Consider the following 18,739-nt stretch of genomic DNA (forward strand, 5'->3'; position numbering starts at 1 on the left):
TTTCCTTCAAAAAGGGTCTATAGAAGCACCCTTTCCTTCAAAAAGGGTCTATAGAAGCACCCTTTCCTTCAAAAAGGGTCTATAGAAGCACCTTTTCCTTCAAAAAGGGTCTATAGAAGCACCCTTTCCTTCAAAAAGGGTCTATAGAAGCACCCTTTCCTTCAAAAAGAGTCTATAGAAGCACCCTTTCCTTCAAAAAGGGTCTATAGAAGCACCCTTTCCTTCAAAAAGGGTCTATAGAAGCACCCTTTCCTTCAAAAAGGGTCTATAGAAGCACCCTTTTCTTTCAAAAAGGGTCTATAGAAGCACCATTTCCTTCAAAAAGGTTCTATAGAAGCACCCTTTCCTTCAAAAAGGGTCTATAGAAGCACCCTTTCCTTCAAAAAGGGTCTATAGAAGCACCCTTTCCTTCAAAAAGGGTCTATAAAAGCACCCTTTCCTTCAAAAAGGGTCTATGGAAGCACCCTTTCCTTCAAAAAGGGTCTAAGAACTAAATGTCAGCCATTTCTGAGGAATATTTAGCCCACAACCTTCAAAACACCGAAAATCGGGAGGTACCGTTCCATAGGGGCTATATGAAGGCGAGGACCTATACCAACAAATTACTTGGGGGAAAGTTTTGTACCCACAACGAAGATTATGCCCATTTTGTGTGATAAAGAGGCTAAAACCATCAAAATACCGAAAATCGGTTGGTACTGTTTTATGGGGGCTTTATCAAAACGTGGACCGATATAGCCCATTTGCAATACCAAATATCCTAGGAGTAATAGAAACTTCTATACCAAAATACAAAGCGCTATCTAAAAAATTGCGAGCTGTCAATCCATTCCTTCCTTTTATACCCTTAACCATAATATGGAGGGTACAGGACTGTTCCTTCCGTAGTTACACTTCTAAATATTCGTCGAAGACACTTCAAAGTATATATATTCTTGAGCAGTATAAAATTCTAAGTCGATATAACCATGTCCGTCCGATACAGCTCGCAATATTTAAGATAGGTTTGGTACAGATGTTTCTATTACTCCTAAGATGTTTGATATTGAAATTTGGCTATATCGGTCCACCTTTTGATATAGTTCCCATAGAACGGTACCTTTTGCGGTATTTTGAAGGTTTTAGCCTCATTATCACAACGAAATGGCTTAAATTTAGTACTTAGTCTTCATTTGTGGTATTAAACTTTCCACATGGAATTTTTCGGTATAGGTCCATCTCTTCAAATAGCCCCCATAGAACAGTACCTCCCGATTTTCGGTATTTTGAAGGTTGTGGCCACAATAAGGCTGAAATTTGGTATTTAGTCTTTATTTGGGGTACTAAACTTTCCGTATGGAATTTGTCGGTATGGGTCTACGCCTTCATATAGCCCCCATAGAACGGTACCTCCCGATTTCCGATATTTTTAAGGTTGTGGCCTCAACATTCCACCAAAATAGCTGAAATTTGGTCTTTGTGTTCGTTGGTGGCAAAAAACCTTCTCCCAGAAATTTGTCGGTATAGGTCCACGTCTTCAAATAGCCCCCATAGAACTGTATCTCCCGATTTTCGGTAATTTTATGGTTGTGGCCACAATAAGCCACCGAAATGGCTAAAATGTAGTAGTTAATCTTTATTTGAGGTACTAAACCGTCCGTTTGGAATTCGTTGGTATAGGTCTACGCCTTCATATAGCCCCCATAGAAAGGTACCTCCCGATTTTCGGTCATTTGAGGGCTGTGGCCACAATAATCCACCGAATTTGTCGGTATTGGTCAACGCCTTCATATAGCCCCCATAGAACCGTACCTTCCGATTTCCGGTATTTTGAAGTTGTGGCCTCAATATTTAGTCTTCGTTGGACGTATTTAACTTTCCCCTCTAAATTTTTAGGTATATGTCCACGCCTTCATATAGACCCAATAGAACGGTACCTCACTATTTTCGGTATTTTGAAGGCTGACATTTGGTATTTAGTCTTCGCTGTTGACATAAAACTTTCCACCAGAAATTTGTCGGTACTCGCATATAGAACGGTACCTCCCTTTTTACGGTATTTTCAAGATTGTGGCCACAGAACCCACTGAAATGGCTGAAATTTGGTATTTTATCTACGTTGGAGATAAAAACATTTCCGACTGCAATTCTTCCATATAGGGCCACATTTTGATATAGCCCCCCATAAAACGGTACCTCCCGATTGTCGTAATTCTGAAGTTTGTGATGTCAATGTCCCATCGAAATGACTGAAATTTATTATTTAGTCTTCCATGGGGTTATAAAAAATTCCAGCAGATAATTATCAGTATAGGTCCACGTCTTTCTATATCCCCCATAGAAGCGTACCTCTTGATTTTCAGTATTTTGTAGATTTTAGCAAATTATCTTACCGAAATGTTGGAAATTCGGTACTTAGTCTTCTTGTAGTCGAATTTTGGTAGTAATTGGTCAACGTTTGTATTTAGTCTTCTTCATAAACGAATTAATTTCCTAATTGTTCCATTTTACTTTAATATAACTCATGGTGGAGGGTATAAATAGTTCGGCCTGGCCGAACTTAACATCGTTCTTTCTTTTATTAATAGATTTTGACCACGTCCATGCGAATGCTATCGTTCACTGCTTGATAAACTCCAACTTTTCTCAGGAGTATATGATTCTAAACCATTATTTGAATTAAACACAATTTTGTTTGTATTACGCTGAAAAAAATTAAATATTTATTCGTTATTAGTATATTTTATAATTTTTCTATTTTTGGTCGCAACAACATTTCGGCATATTTAAACGAATAGTCAGCACCTTTCCATTCACTATTATACCAGACAATACCCTTTGTATTTGCATTCTCTTTTTGTCTATATGGTCCAAATAGATGGCTTAAAGAAAAAGAATGTTAAAACACTATAAGAAAATACAAATTTATTATTTTTTTATATACCTGTCATAACATTTACGAAACCACCATGCACCTTTCCAATCTCTAGCACAATTTCCTTCGTCATACATGTCATTATCCTCATCGTAAGTGGTAAAATTTAGTCCAGCGTGACCCCGCAGTTTATCACCGGCATCTCCATTATATTTGCCCAATAATTTGATGCGATATTTTTCCGTTTCATTGCCTATCTGAAAGCCATCATAGATAACATAACGCTCCTCGTTATCCCATGATTTTAATAGAATTTTTAATTCTACAACTGGTGCAGCAGTGGTTAATAAATGGAGTTTGTCTAGGCCTATGAAAAATTCACCCGAGGGTGGATTACCAAAACCGGTTTTGTATTTAGCCCAGCTACGAAAGAAATTTACCGATCCATCCATTCTCCTTAGAATCGTTGTCCACATAGACCTAGATATAGATAGTATGTAAAAACAAAGAAACACTAGAGTTGGGCAATCTCGTTCAATTGAACGATCCGGATCACTGTCCTCGTTCAAAGACGAATGAGTAACATCATAAAAACCAACGTGTGAAATTAAGTATACGCAGTTTTGTCAAAGAAATTACCGGTGTCCATTGAACGAGATAGTGATCCGAATCGTTCAATTCAACGAGATTGCCCAGCTCTAATAAACACCATCACTTTAAATAATTATCTATATATAAGACTTATCTGTACATAAGAGGTTGACTGAATGAATGCTTGATTCATCAAAGCCCAGATGAAAAGGGTGAGCCTAGAATGTTAAAATTGTGTGGGTGCTTGGATATTCGTACTAAAAGGTAAATATAGAATTCTGGAATTTGATCAGCAAAAATTCGGATCCGTTACCCATTACTAATTTATGAGTAAGTTCGCACAGAGCGTGTGTGTCCGACTACAAAACCTAGACCTGTGTGTTTAACGCTCACCGTCGGCACGCCAGCTTTTTATTGTAATAATAACGAACATATGGTGATGCACGTGTAAGCGTTTAAACAACCCTTGATGTGTGTTCGGTTACAAATCAGAAGTTCGCATGATCGAATCCAGCCAAAAGCGAAATAAAATCAAAATATGAAGTGTGTTGAAATTGAAAACAAATTCCACATTAACTGTTCTAAAATAGTTTTTCAGCTTATTTTTCAACTTCCAGTGACCACAGAAGTTATTCTAGTGGTAATAGAATAACTAGTAAATCAGTGCGGCATGCCCTTGTTAAAATTATGGTTTAGTAGGGGTTTTGTAAGTAGTTATGAAGACCCATTATTTAATAAGTTTTTTTTTCTGCTGGTGGTGAGAGGATCACTGAACAAAAAGCATTAAGTTTAGCCTGGCCAAACTTTTTTAAATGGTTTTATTATTACCTCTACCCCATAAAATATTTTGAACTAATACGGAATAATTAGTTTTTCACTGTTATTATAGTTAACTCGGTTTAAAAATGTAACTAAAATGGCTGCAAAAACAGATACCAGAAATCGGGCGGTACCTTTCTGTAGACCCCCTCTGAAACAAAGGGTTATTCTATAGACCTTTTCTGAGAGAAAGGGTGTTGCTTCTGTAGACCCTTTCTGAAAGAACGGGTGCTGCTTCAATAGACCCTTTCTGAAAGAAAGGGTGCTGCTTCTATAGACCCTTTCCGAAACAAAGGGTGCTTTTATAGACTTTTTCTGAATGAAAGGTTGCTTGTATAGACCATTTCTGCAAAAAGGGTATTGCTATGGGCCCTTCCTGCCAGAAATTGTGCTTCTATATAGCCTCTCTGAAAGAAAGGGTGCTTCTGTAGACCCTTCCTGAAAGAAATTGTGCTTCTATAAACACTTTCTAAAAGAAAGGGAGATTCTATAGACAATTTCTGAAACAAAGGTTGCTTCTATAGACCCTTTCTGAAAGTGTGCTTCTATAGACCATTTCTGAAACAAAGGGTGCTTCTATAGATCCTTTCTGAAACAATGGGTGCTTCTGTAGACCCTTTCTGAAACAAAAGGTGCTTTTATAGACCATTTCGGAAACAAAGCGTGCTTCTATAGACCATTTCAGAAACAAAGCGTGCTTCTATAGTCCATTTCGGAAACAAAGCGTGCTTCTACAGACCTTTTCTGAAACAAAGGGTGCTTCTATAAACCATTTCTTAAACAAAGGGTGCTTTTATAGACCCTTTTAGAAACAAGGCGTGCTTCTATAGACAATTTCTGAAACAAAGGGTGCCTCTATAGACCCTTTCTGAAACAAAGTGTGCTTCTATAGACCCTTTCTAAAAAAAGGGTGCTTCTATAGATCCTTTCTGAAACAAAGGGTGCTTCTATAGGCCTTTTCTGAAAGAAAGGGTGTTTCTATAGACCCTTCCTGAAATAAAGGTTGTTTCTATAGACCTTTTCTAAAAGAAAGTGTGTTTTTATAGACCCTTTCTGGAAAAAGGGTGCTTCTATAGACCTTTTCTGAAAGAAAGGGTGCTTTGTAGACCTTTTCTGAAAGAAAGGGTGCTTTATAGACCCATTATGAAAGAAAAGGTGCTTCTATAGAAACTTTTCTTAAACAAAGGGTGCTTTTATAGGCCCTTTTTGAAACAAAGGGTGCTTCTATAGAACCTTTCTGAAAGAAAGGGTGCTTCTATAGAACCTTTCTGAAAGAAAGGGTGCTTCTATAGAACCTTTCTGAAAGAAAGGATGCTTCTATAGAACCTTTCTGAAAGAAAGTATGCTTCTATAGACCATTTTTGAAACAAAGGGTGCTTCTATAGACCCTTTCTGCAACAAAGGGTACTTCTATAGACCATTTCTGAAACAAAGGGCGCTTCTGGAGACCCTTTCTGAGAGAAAGAGTGCTTCTATAGACCATTTCTGAAAGAAAGGATGCTTCTGGAGACCCTTTCTGAAAGAAAGAGTGCTTCTATAGACCCCTCTGAAAGAAACAAAGGGTGCTTCTTTAGACCCTTTCTAAAACTAAGGGTGCTTCTTTAGACCCTTTCTGAAACAAAGGGTGCTTCTTTAGACCCTTTCTGAAACAAAGGGTGCTTCTTTAGACCATTTCTGAAACAAAGGGTGTTTCTGTAGGCCCTTTCTGAAACAAAGGGTATTTCTTTAGGCCCTTTCTGAAACAAAGGGTGCTTCTATAGACCCTTTCTGGAACAAAAGGTGCTTCTATAGACCCTTTCTGGAACAAAAGGTGTTTCTATAGACCCTTCCTGGAACAAAAGGTGTTTCTATAGACCCTTTTGGAACAAAGGGTGCTTCTATAGACCCTTTTGGAACAAAGGGTGCTTCTATAGACCCATTTGGAACAAAGGGTGCTTCTTTTGACCCTTTCTGAAACAAAGGGTGCTTCTTTTGACCCTTTCTGAAACGAAGGGTGCTTCTTTATACCCTTTCTGAAACAAAGGGTGCTTCTTTAGACCTTTTCTGAAACAAAGGGTGCTTCGTTAGACCCTTTCTGAAACAAAGGGTGCTTCTATAGGTTCTTTCTGAAACAAAGGGTGCTTCTATAGACCCTTTCAGAATGAAAGGGTGCTTCTATAGACCATTTCTGAACGAAAGGGTGCTTATATAGACCCTTTCTGAACGAAAGGGTGCTTATATAGACCCTTTCTGAACGAAAGGGTGCTTATATAGACCCTTTCTGAACGAAAGGGTGCTTATATAGACCCTTTCTGAACGAAAGGGTGCTTATATAGACCCTTTCTGAACGAAAGGGTGCTTCTATAGAGTCTTTCTGAAACAGAGGGTGCTTCTACAGAACTTTTTTGAAACAAAAGGGTACTTCTATAGACCCTATTTGAAACAAACGGTACTTCTATAGACCCTTTTTGAAACAAAGGGTACTTCTATAGAACCTTTCTGAAAGAAAGGGTGCTTCTATAGACCCTTTCTGAGAGAAAGGCTGCTTCTTAAGAAATCGGTAGGTACCGTTCTATGTAAGTTATATCAACACGAGGACTTATACTGACAAACCGTTACACCGATGTATGCTCGTTATATCAGAACGTGATTCGAAATAGCCCGTTTTCAATACCAAACATCGTAAGAGTAGTACGAACTTCTGTGCTAAATTATAGTGCTCTATCTTAAATATTGCGACGTGTTATAAACGGAATGAGAAATTTGAATTCCCCCCATACCATTGCTATCGCAAACGATTCGTTTTCGAATGTTTTTCGATAGTTTTGCGGATATTTTGTTCGAAAACGACACACGAGAACGAATTAAAAACGATTCATTCGTCGCTCAGTTTGTGGCAGGAAAGCCTTCGAATTCGAATATCGTTAATAATATTATTAGCGAATGAAATATGATAGTTTTTACGATAGTGGCGAAAAACATTTTTTGTGGAGTTTCTTGATGTTTCTGTTATGTACCTTTTCCGTTTTTATTTCTTTATGTTTGCGACTCGATATGTAACTGTTGATAAACATTGTTGTCTTGTGTTTGGCAACCTACCCATATGTTGTCTTTATCAACACTTATTGTCTACATTATACGTAGCATTTATATCGAAATTATTTGAAAAAAGCAAATGGGAATTTTTTACAAACAATATAAATTTTTTTTTGAAAGAAAAAAATTTTCAAAGTAAAAAATGTTTCTCGAAACAATTTTTCTTGTGAAGAAAAAACATTCGCCAAATGTTCGAAAACGATATCGTTTTTAAACTTTTGACGAACAAAAGAACAACGTGCTTGTGTACACCCGAAAAACATTTGCCAATCCTTCGAATGTGATATCGTTTTCGAATGTTGTGCCGAACATTCGAATAATATCCGCACTTGGTATGGGGGGATTATACCTTTCATGTTATGGTGGAGGGTATAAATTAAGAATATTTTTGATTATTGAAATGCCTTTGTTTCTGACCTATTACAATTTCGCATATACATACCTGTTATTAGCTATCATATCAAATCTGTTCACCCCATCCACCTCCTCTGTATGTTTCACTATCTTTTTTAATTGCTTTCCTTGTTTTAGCAATCTGAAAGTTAAAATTAATATCGATCGTAAAAGAAAGAATTAGAAAAGAGTTTAAATTTGCTGAATGAAAATTAGATGTTGTTATTCAATTCCTATGGTGAAAAAGTTTACACCACACCTGAAAATGAGAACTTTACTTACACATTTAGGAAATCAGCATTCATTTGTTTTAAAATATTCATTTGCCGTTCTTGTTCATGTTGCCTGTAAATACATAAGATAGTTTAGAAAAATTTGAACAAAATTGAACAATTTCATTCGAATACCAGCAAATTACAATTGTACTTACACATTACGGAACTCACTACTCATTGCTTCAATTTGTTTCAATAGTACATTCATTTGCCTCCCCTGTTCGTGTTGCCTGAAAACATAAATATGAATTTAGAAGAATTTGATTTAAATTTGGGAGGTTTTGATTGTCACAAAATTGAACAATTTCATTCGAATACCCACCTCTTATCCATTTCCAGTAAAAGTGTATTCACTTTTATAAACAATTTTCTCCATAAAACATGCTCATCTTCATGGGGATTCTGGAAAATAATAATGAACTCAAATTTGTTGTTGTTGTTTATAATTTTGCATTACGCCTCACATAAAGTTCTTCGCTGGTGGCATTGTCAGCTGCTTCAATGGACGCGAATATAATTTTTAATAAGAAAATTTTGAAAATCGTTTTCATATTGTAAAATGTTACACAACGTTCAAAAATGTACTGACAAACTTTTCCAAAGAAAGCTCTTCCATACAGGCAATGAATGATTTCAGATTAATTTGACAAAGGAGGGCATTCATATTAATTTCATACATAATTGTAATCACTTGGATGCTTCTATTTAACAATTAGTTAGCTGAAAAACGATATGCATTATGCAGAACTGACAGTAGGTCGTAATTCTTATCTCTTAATTTGAAACAGTAATTTAATTTTTAGCAAATAGTTTACGTATGTACATACAGTAAGTCAACAAAATTATTGCAAACGATGAATTTGTAAAAAATTAAATTTGTAATTAGGAATTACTACAAGAAATTCTTTCAATAATGTTGGGTTTTTTGTACCTGTCTGTTGATTTACCTGTTAATGACAACATCAAGCCAATAAATGCAGAATTCGGTCGCAAATAACAAAAACAACTTGCAACAAGTAAGAAAAGTTTATAGTCGGATGGAGCCGACCATGGGATACCCTACACCACTATCCCTGGACAATCGCTCTCCACCGAACTTCTTTTCAATGATTGTGAAAATTTAATTATCAAATATCAGAGATGTAATGTATAATACTTATGACCAAAACCAAAAAGTTATCTAGCATGACAAAGACATTTTTGTAGCAGGAAAGGAAAATATGAATTTTGGCATACTAAATAAGGGGTCTAGAACGAATATTTCGTGGTGTTACATAAACTTTTGGAGAGACAATATGTAGCATGGGATAAAAATGTGGTTCTCTACACAGAACCCATTATATATTAGGCAGTAGGCCCGTTATCTACCAAACACTTTATTGCAATTTACATCAGAGGAAAGGTCAGTAGTTTTTTCCCATATGTAGGCTACTTTGCGAAATATATATGTCCTCAAGGAATTAAAATATCGACCAAAAATAAAATTTTTATATTTTTCATACAAAAGTAATGGTCCATTTCACCCGCTAAAGAATATCAGATCATCATTCAAAATTGTAGGCATCTTTTTCGACCTATGCTCTTACCCGGTGCAAAATTTCGTGACTATTGATGTATAATTGCGACTTCTAGCGAGTTTATTATTACACTTCAAACAAATAACGGAATATATTAGGCTGTAACTCTGTTATCTGATCATGCACAGCAACATAATTGGCATCAATTGAAAGGTCAAGCGTTCCACTTTCAAGTATATCTCACTTTTTCGGAATGTCACTTCCAGGAATTAAGATATAAGCTGTATATTTAAATATTTTCACAATTTTCACACAAAAGTTTTGGTCCATTTAACCTTCTAAATATTATCCGATCGCCATCTCAAAAGCTTCTTCTTTGTCATATACTCATACCTTATTTAAAATTTCGCGTTGATCGGAATATTATTGCGACCTACAGAGCCGTTACAAAATTGGATAAATGTTATGTTTGTGGTCCATTTCCATAAAAATAGGGATCTATTCTGGTATGAACCCGACCTCCATACAAAATTTCATGACAATATTTCCATAATTGCGGCCTGGAGTTTGATTACAATTTGTAATGGACAGACGGACGTACGGACGGACACACATCTCAAAATCGCTTTATCTCGTCGAGATATGAAGATTGGTATACCACATTGGGGGTCTCCGACGAATATTTCGCGGTGTTACATGCATTTTTACCAAAACAAACTTATAATACCCTTTCCGGTATAATGATATTTATTTTTACCAATAAAATGATTTTTTTTTTTAATTTTGTAATAATTTTGCTTTTGCAAACCCTCGCCAGGGATAACAATCTTGACGCGATGCGGGGGCTTAAGGTCACAGTTTCCACACTCAACACCCTGGAAGTGTTGAGTTGGGGAACTGTGACCGACCAAAGGTTATCCAAGTAGCGGTCTCCTACTTATTAGAGACCCCCTAACGCCGGGGTGTCAGGCGAAACCGTGCCCATCGGTGTTCTAAGGTTTGCAGTTAGGGTACCAACTGTATTAGAACGGAGCCTCGTTGATACCTGGGCATCTCAACGCAGTAATGGCTTAGTTGTCATGTCCTTGCCATGGTACAGGAGGGCTATGCCATGGTGGACCTCACTTCCCCCACTAAATCTATGACGTATGGAGAGCAAAAATGTTTAAACAAAAAACCAACCAAAACTAATCCGATTGATGACAACAATGCAATGCCAAAGGACAATTCTTCAAAATCTATTACCAAGTCTGGGGCAACCCAGTCAACGGTTGACGGGACGGTAGTGTCGGGAGGGGACGGACCGAAGGTACCCACTCTGGGAGCTGTCACTGACAGTTTGGCTGATCAAAGCCGAAAACTCCTGGAGATACTGTAGCAGACGTTGGCCCTGCGTCTCAGTCAGGGTGGCTATTCTACTGGGGCCGAGGACGGCTCATCGGATGACGAAATGAACACCACAGTCATTCCAGCGACTGTAGTCAACGATGAGTCGGCCTCGACCTCAGTGGAAGCAGCCACCTGTATGAACTCTGGACCAACCGATGCACCAGCTACCCAACCATCGGCCGCAGCCGATGTTGCTGGCTCAAAAGAACTGGCTGCTGTTGAGGAAGGAGCTCCGACCAAAATACCGGCCGGGAAAGCCCCCACCACCTCAGATAGCTCTGCTAGTAAATGGGCCAAAAAGAGGAAGGCGTACCACAGAGCAATGCACTTCCTCAGGAAGTTCATTGACAGGGAACCCTCATCTATAACGCTGAGAGAATGCAAGCTGATCAGGATTAATCTCAAGGTAGTGAAAAAGATCGAAAGATCTCACCCTCACTTACCCAAGGGAAAACCTGATATCAGCAAGCTTTCTCTTATTACGGCAAACGAAGAGGTTAGGTCAATGCCTACAGCCCCCAAGGGCCAAACTGGGAGCGATGTTGACATGATCCGTAAACCATCAAATGATTCGCCTCCTTCGACCTCAAAGCTCTCTTCAAAGGAATGTCCCGTCACACAGACAGGGCAAACCTCAAAGAAGAAGGCAGCCAAGACGAAGGGGACGCATCATAAGAGTTCAAAATCTGGGAAGTCCGACCGAACACCGGTCTCCGCACCTGGGGGAGCACCTACCAAGCCCAATCCATCTCCACCAAAAATCGCGGTGAAGAGAGACAGGTCAATGGAGGAGCCACTCCCCAGTGCAAAGAGGCCCACTTCAGGTCAACAACCCATTATTCATACCTCCCCAGCCGGTTGCCCTAAGACTGGGAACAGGAAAGATGCCGCAGCCAGTTCAGCCTCACAAGCTAACTTGGGCCACAAGGAATCTTCCAGTTCCCATCTCAAGACCAACAGCAGGGGAAAAAGAACAAGCAGACCGATGGTGCCGGATGAGTTGCGAGCAGCGGTCATCGATAAATCTGACCCTGATTGGATAATCAGAGAGGATCGATGGCTACTTATCGAAACTCGTCTGCGTGACATCGTGTTCGCAGGAGAAGGGGAACCTCCTAAACACACCCAATTTGGCAGTGCCGCTCCATACAGAGGCGTTAGGGTCATCTGTTGTGAAAATAGGGAATCTCTGGATTTCCTCACTTCCACGATAGAGGGTCTTGGCGAACTCTGGGAGGGATGTCAATTGGCAGTCGTTGGGGTCAACGAGGTCCCTTTCAGAAGAGTGTTGTCAGCTTGGGTGCCACCTCCACCTGTGGATCCCGCGCGCATACTGACCATACTCGGCAGACAAAACCCCAATCTCCGGACCAGCACATGGAATCTGGGCAGCCACAATCCGGAAAATGGAGGTGTTGCCATCAGGGTGTCAATAGACACTCAGGGGCAAGAGTACTTAAGGACTCGTGAGGGCAAACTACATTTTGGTCTAGGATGGATCAGATTCCGCCTAGGACGAAAGTAGTGGAGGAACGGAGGCAGCAGCCGCTTCGCATAATGCAGATTAATCTGCATCACTGCAAAGCGGCTGCTGCTGAACTTCTTCTAGCCCTCAAGAAGTCTGAAGTTGACATCGTCTTAATCCAGGAGCCTTACTTATACAAGAATAAGGTTGCTGGGTTAAACGATAGCAACTACACCACCTTCGCCACATCCAACGGGGACAAGGTAAGAACCTGCGTAGTTGCTAAGAAGAGCCTTAAACTAATATTCCTCTCTAATTTCAGCGGAGGTGATATTACGGCTGTAAGGATGGAATGCAGCTCCCATGGAGCCACCATATTCTCGTCCATTTACATGCCATTCGAGAGCCCTGACCCACCGGGTAATGACGTGGAGAAGCTTGTCAAAGAAATGGGTAGCACTTGCCTCATCATCCTAGGATGTGATGCCAATGCTCACCATTTCCACTGGGGCAGCAGATACACAAATGCCAGAGGTGAGTCCGTATTCGATTTTATCTTAAAATATAATCTCAGAATATGCAACAGGGGAAATGAATTCACTTTTCAAAATAGAATCAGGGGGGAGGTTATAGACATAACCCTCACTAATAAAGACGAATCTATTATCAGTGACTGGAGGGTATCGGAAGAATGCTCCTTCTCGGATCATCGGAAGATATTCTTCCAAGTCTCTGTTAATGGCATTCGACAGCCACCATTTAGAAATCCACGGAAAACCGACTGGAACAAATTCAATGAACTAGTAAGCTCCAAGCTGGGAGTGTCACGATACCCCCAAACAGCCACAGAGGTTAATAGTGCAGTGAATCACGTGACAGAGGTTTTGGTGGACAGCTATGAGACCGCCTGCCCACTCACTTACCCAGGCAGAAGATGTCAACCGGTCTGGTGGTCGAAAGATCTGGCTAATCTCAGGAAGATTAGCAGAAGGCTCTACAATAAAGCCAACAAAACGAAGTTGTCCACAGATTGGGAGAACTACAAGGTATCTTTCAATAAGTACAACAGCGAAATAAAGAAGGCTAAACGCAGATCTTGGTTCTGCTTTAGCGAGTCTATAGAGGGAGTAAAGGATGTAGCCAGGTTTCGTAGAGTACTGTCGAAGGACCCTAAATCCATCGGCAGTATCAAGCGGGATGATGGCACATGGACTAACTCCGGTCTAGAAACTCTGGATCTCCTGGCCAAAACCCACTTTCCCAACTGCATGGATGCACCAGATCGCTCAGCCGATCCACCAATGTGTAACCAAGCCACAGGGGAAATGAGTGTCATCGAGGAGATCATAAGTCACACAAAGATAGCTTGGGCGATAAACACTTTTAAGCCCTTTAAATCACCTGGTCCAGATAGTATCTTCCCTGCTATGCTACAAAATGCATTGGAGGTGTTGATACCACACCTGGATCATATTTATAGGGCCTGTCTACGTCTATCGTTCACACCGGTTCTGTGGAGGGAGGTCACGGTGACATACATCCCCAAAGCGGGGAAGTCAAGTCACACGCTTCCCAAAGACTACAGACCAATCAGCCTATCTTCCTTTCTATTGAAAACGTTAGAAAGATTGCTTGACCTAGGAATAAGGTCCAAACTTGGAAACAGTGTTATTAGTCCTGCCCAACACGCCTACATCAAAGGCAGATCGGTGGAGACTGCACTTAATGAAGTCGTTGGTTTAATCGAGAGGAATATGATGGGCTCAAACTATACGTTAGCAGCGTTTCTAGATATAGAAGGCGCCTTTAATAACGTCAAACTCGAATCCATCCACAATTCACTCTTGAACTTAGGTGTTTCCACTACACTGATCAATTGGATCGATGGAATGCTTAGCGGCAGGATAATCAATTCAAATATCGGTGAGACCTCCATTCGGAAGTCTGTCACCAGGGGCACACCACAAGGAGGTGTATTATCACCACTGCTGTGGCTCCTGGTGATTAACGAAATACTTAAGGAATTTGACCAACTACGTATAAAGACTGTAGCTTATGCTGATGACGTGGTCATAATGATCACCGGGAAGTTCCCACAAACGCTATCGGAACTCATGCAAGGAGCTCTGGACAAATTATCAAGATGGGCACACAACAATGGACTTGGGGTGAACCCATCTAAGACAGAGCTGGTTCTATTTACGAACAAGAGAAAAGTCAAACCATTCCCCCTACCAACGCTGGATGGAGTGGCCCTAAAGCTCTCCCTAGAGGCCAAGTACCTTGGGATTATCCTGGACCACCAACTAACGTGGAAAAGGAATGTCGAGGAACGTGCCAAGAGAGGACTTATAGCCCTTTATTCTTGCAAGAACTCTATTGGTAAGAGTTGGGGTTTGAAACCACAGGTCATACACTGGATTTTTACGGCCATAGTTCGCCCCATTCTAACTTATGGTTCATTGGTATGGTGGAATGCTTTGAGTAAGACATCCCTTCTCCGTAAGATTAATGTCGTTCAAAGAGCGGCATCTCTTCTAATTACCGGTGCCATGAAAAGCACTCCACAGGCTGCTCTCAATGTATTACTGGATCTTCATCCGATGAATCTCGTAGTACAGGAGTTGGCAGCAAAGAGTGCTCTCCGACTCAAGGAGTTAAATTCATGGCGTAACTTCGACTACGGCCATGCTGCTATCTTACGACAATCTGGACTATCGGTGGGTTTGGAGGTAATCAGTGACTATATATCACCACAATTACACTTCGACGACATTGAAGTTCGGATACCTGACAGAGAAGCCTGGACCCACAACTCCCTACCTCTACCCGGTATAGAGATTTATATCGACGGATCCAAGATGGAAAAGGGAACAGGAGCGGGCGTCTACAGCGATACCCTCAACTTACGGATCTCGTACAAGCTAAGCGAAAATTGTAGCGTCTTCCAAGCCGAAATCTTTGCGGTCACGAAAGCAGCAGAATTGATTAAAAACATGGAAGGGGATATAGCCGGACCGGTGACTATCTATGTGGATAGCCAAGCGGCCCTAAAATCACTTAGATCCCATTCAATCAAATCTGCTGCGGTCTTGCACTGCAGGAAAGCTTTGGAGGCCCTACGATCAATCGTTACCTTGTGCTGGGTCCCGGGGCATTGCGACATCGAGGGAAATGAAAAGGCGGATGAACTGGCACGTCGCGGATCTGAGTCAAACGACATCGAAATCGATAACTCAATCAAGCCACCCCTGTGTCACTTCATGCGGCTCCTAGAACAAACATACAGGGAGAAGGCTGGTCAGATCTGGAATAACGAACCTGGCTGCAAGGTATCAAAGGCAATCTGGCCCAACCTCTCTAAAAGGAAGACCACTTCCCTACTCTCTATGAGAAAACCCGATCTAAAACTAATGATTGGAGTTATCACGGGACACTGCAGAATAAGATCAATGACCTGCAAATGGGATAGAGATGACCCCACGGACTACTGCAGATTATGCGAAGACGAAGAAGAAATTGAGCACTTATTATGCCGTTGTCCAATGCTCAGGACCAGGAGAGTTCAAACAATGGGTGAACACACATTATCATCTCTGACAACATTCTGCCAAGCCGAGCCGACAACACTGCTTCTTCTCGCCAAGGGTCTGAAGTGGCTTCAAAACGAGCAAATTACAGCATTTTAATACTGCTAACCTCCTTACTCGCTCTCTCTCTCTCTCCTTACAAATAATCTCTCAATCCATAGCACTTACTTAATCATTCTCAACTATCCTCTAACTTACTTAATTATTCCTTTTTCCTATTTCTAAACTCGATATGCTATTATTTCTTTTCTTTTCTCCTACCCTTACTATAGGATGAACACAATGGACCATAAGGTCTCCGAGTGGAGTGGCTGTCCAACACGACAGCTGCGCGTCCTTTAACCTAACCTAACCTAACCTTGCTTTTGCAAAAGTTAAGTTGACTAACTGTATGTTTCACAACATTTCCGAAGGGAAACTTTTCTCATATCTATGAGTACATGCCGATTATTATTGGCTTAATGATATGGTGCCTACTTTTCGTCACAAAGTCCGAACGCCGCGGCGTGTCTTACGGCATCACTCGTACAGAAGTTATTCATGGCTGAAATACTCAGGAAAAGTAAGTCAACATTAATTACACTGGAGGATTTGCAAGAAATGCGACAATGTGTAATATTGGAAAAAAACCGGGTACAAAATTCGAAAGTTATTGTGTTCAACAAATTTTGTTAGAGGTTTTGAGCCATTGTCAGAGAAGTACAAACTTACCTACAAAACAAGTTGTTGTTATCAAGACTACAAGAATCATCTGACGATATCGAACACAATTCACAGTAACTGCCTGACCGTGTAACGTGATTTTGTCGTTGGCTGGGGTAAGAACAGTCGTATCCGCCATAGGGACCCATTAAAATAGCAAAATATAGATCGAATAATTGAAGCTGGGGGGATCGGCTACTTGGTTTGAATCTTGGTGTTTGGAAGCCCCTTGTGAGATAAGTGGTTGATGTGGTGATCGGTGCTCAACGATTCATTGTTTGGTTCGGATGTAGGCAATTCGTAGAAGACCGGAAACTCGACGCTTTGTGATGGGATGCGTAGATGCGCCGAAACTGGATGATACGTTGCTCGGTGGTAGACGATTTAATGTTGATTGGGAACTCGGTAATTCGTTGCTCGGTAATAGACAATTTGAAAGTGATCGTATGTCGGTAGTTCGGTGTTGTAGATGTTCGGGCACTCGATGATTAGTATTGTAGAGATTCGGTCACTTGATTATTCGTTGGTCAGTTCGGCCGGTAGGTGTTAGTATCAGTTGTTCGGCCACTCGGTGTTCCTTAATACTAGTGCTACGCTAACCTCTAAAATATTCTCCAAGTACTGACTAGTGGAACAACACCGGAATGTGGAGTGGCACAACACAACAACACCCGGAACAACACCCGAATGTCGAGTGGAACAACACCGGAATGTGGAGTGGAACAACACAACAACACCCGAATGTGGAGTGCAAATATAATAGGCACTACACAAAATTTAATTCCAAACACTCTCTACACTCCCGTGACAGTTGGCGGACTAAGGACACTCAATGTACTTAAGCCCGTGTGGCTAGCTCCCTGCAGTAGCAAGCCTGCCAGTCAACTGTGGTCGAACTTGTATGGAAAAATTGCCAAAAGTACTTCCTGTGCAGATATCAATACGATACTTTCAGTAAAGGTTAGTTTAGCAACACAAATAATAACAAGTAAAAAGTCGTTAAGTTCGGCTTGGCCGAACTTTTTATACCCTCCACTGTAATTAAATTAATTAAAATGGAATAATTAGTTTCCTTTCACAATTCTATGAGGAAAAATGTTTCAATCCTGGATACGCCAAACGCCTAAGAATACGTCAAATCTAATCTAAAAAGCGTGTTCAGCCAGGTGAAAGGTACCACCTATGGGGCTATATCAAAACCGAAAATCGGAAGGTATTTATGATTTTTGGCGGAGAAGTTTCGTCGCCACTGAGAACCTCAAATGTCAAATTACAGCTAGTTCGGTTAAAAATAGTAGCTAAAATCTTCAAGATATCGAAAATCGGGAGGTATCTTTTTTTGGGTGCTATAACAAAACATGGACCTATGTTGACAATTTTTTGTGTAGAAGTTCCGTGACCACTGAGAACTTCAAGTGTCAAATAACAGCTAGTTCGGTTGAAACATTGTAGCTAATATCTTCAAAATACCGATCGGGAGGTACTGTTGTATGGGGGCCATACCAAAACCTGGACCTGTGCCCATAATTTTTGGAATATAAGTTTAATGTCAAATTATAGCTAATTCGGTTTGAAAATTTGACTAAAAACTTCGAAATACCTGAAATCGGGTGGTACTGTTATATGGGGGCTATACCAAAACGTGGACCGATATAGGCCATCATCGAACTTGACCTGCCTAGAAACAAAAGACGCAAAATTTCAGCGTCATATCTCCATATTTAACGAACAGGCATAGATCGTCTCAGAATTTTACCCTGATCAAGGATATATATTTTATACGATCGCAAACGATTATTTCAAGGCGTTACAAACGGAAAAACAAACCTAATATACTCTCCATAATATGGTGGAGGGTATAAAAAACCACAACAATTTCAACATAGACCCAATTATAATATAATTATATTATAGCCCCCATAGAACGCTACCCCCTGATTTCTGGGATTTTAATGGTATTGACCACATTTTACAATGAAATTGGCTAAAATTTGGGAATCGGTATTCCCTAGTGTTAGAAAACCTTCTTGCCCTTGGTTTTGTCCAGAACATTTTGCGATAAATGTACG

At 40.4% G+C, this 18,739-nt stretch overlaps 1 protein-coding gene across 1 annotated transcript in view; it reads right to left on the reverse strand.

Moving 5' to 3' along the window:
- Window positions 1–2,668: 2,668 nt before the first annotated feature.
- The window catches only part of LOC141396772 (ryncolin-4-like), a 315,108-nt gene continuing 299,037 nt past the window's right edge, over window positions 2,669–18,739 (reverse strand). Inside the window, exons 5-9 of the mRNA XM_073972412.1 lie at window positions 8,163–8,208; window positions 8,015–8,077; window positions 7,782–7,874; window positions 2,924–3,334; window positions 2,669–2,861 (exon numbers count right to left, since the gene is read on the reverse strand). Coding sequence (XP_073828513.1) covers window positions 2,723–2,861; window positions 2,924–3,334; window positions 7,782–7,874; window positions 8,015–8,077; window positions 8,163–8,208 — 752 coding nt within the window. The 3' untranslated portion in view covers window positions 2,669–2,722. The remainder of the gene's footprint in view (window positions 2,862–2,923; window positions 3,335–7,781; window positions 7,875–8,014; window positions 8,078–8,162; window positions 8,209–18,739) is intronic.

This window comes from Musca autumnalis, unplaced genomic scaffold, assembly GCF_047663935.1.
Source record: "Musca autumnalis isolate F117 unplaced genomic scaffold, ASM4766393v1 scaffold_3, whole genome shotgun sequence".
Classification (NCBI taxonomy): Eukaryota; Metazoa; Arthropoda; class Insecta; order Diptera; family Muscidae; genus Musca; species Musca autumnalis.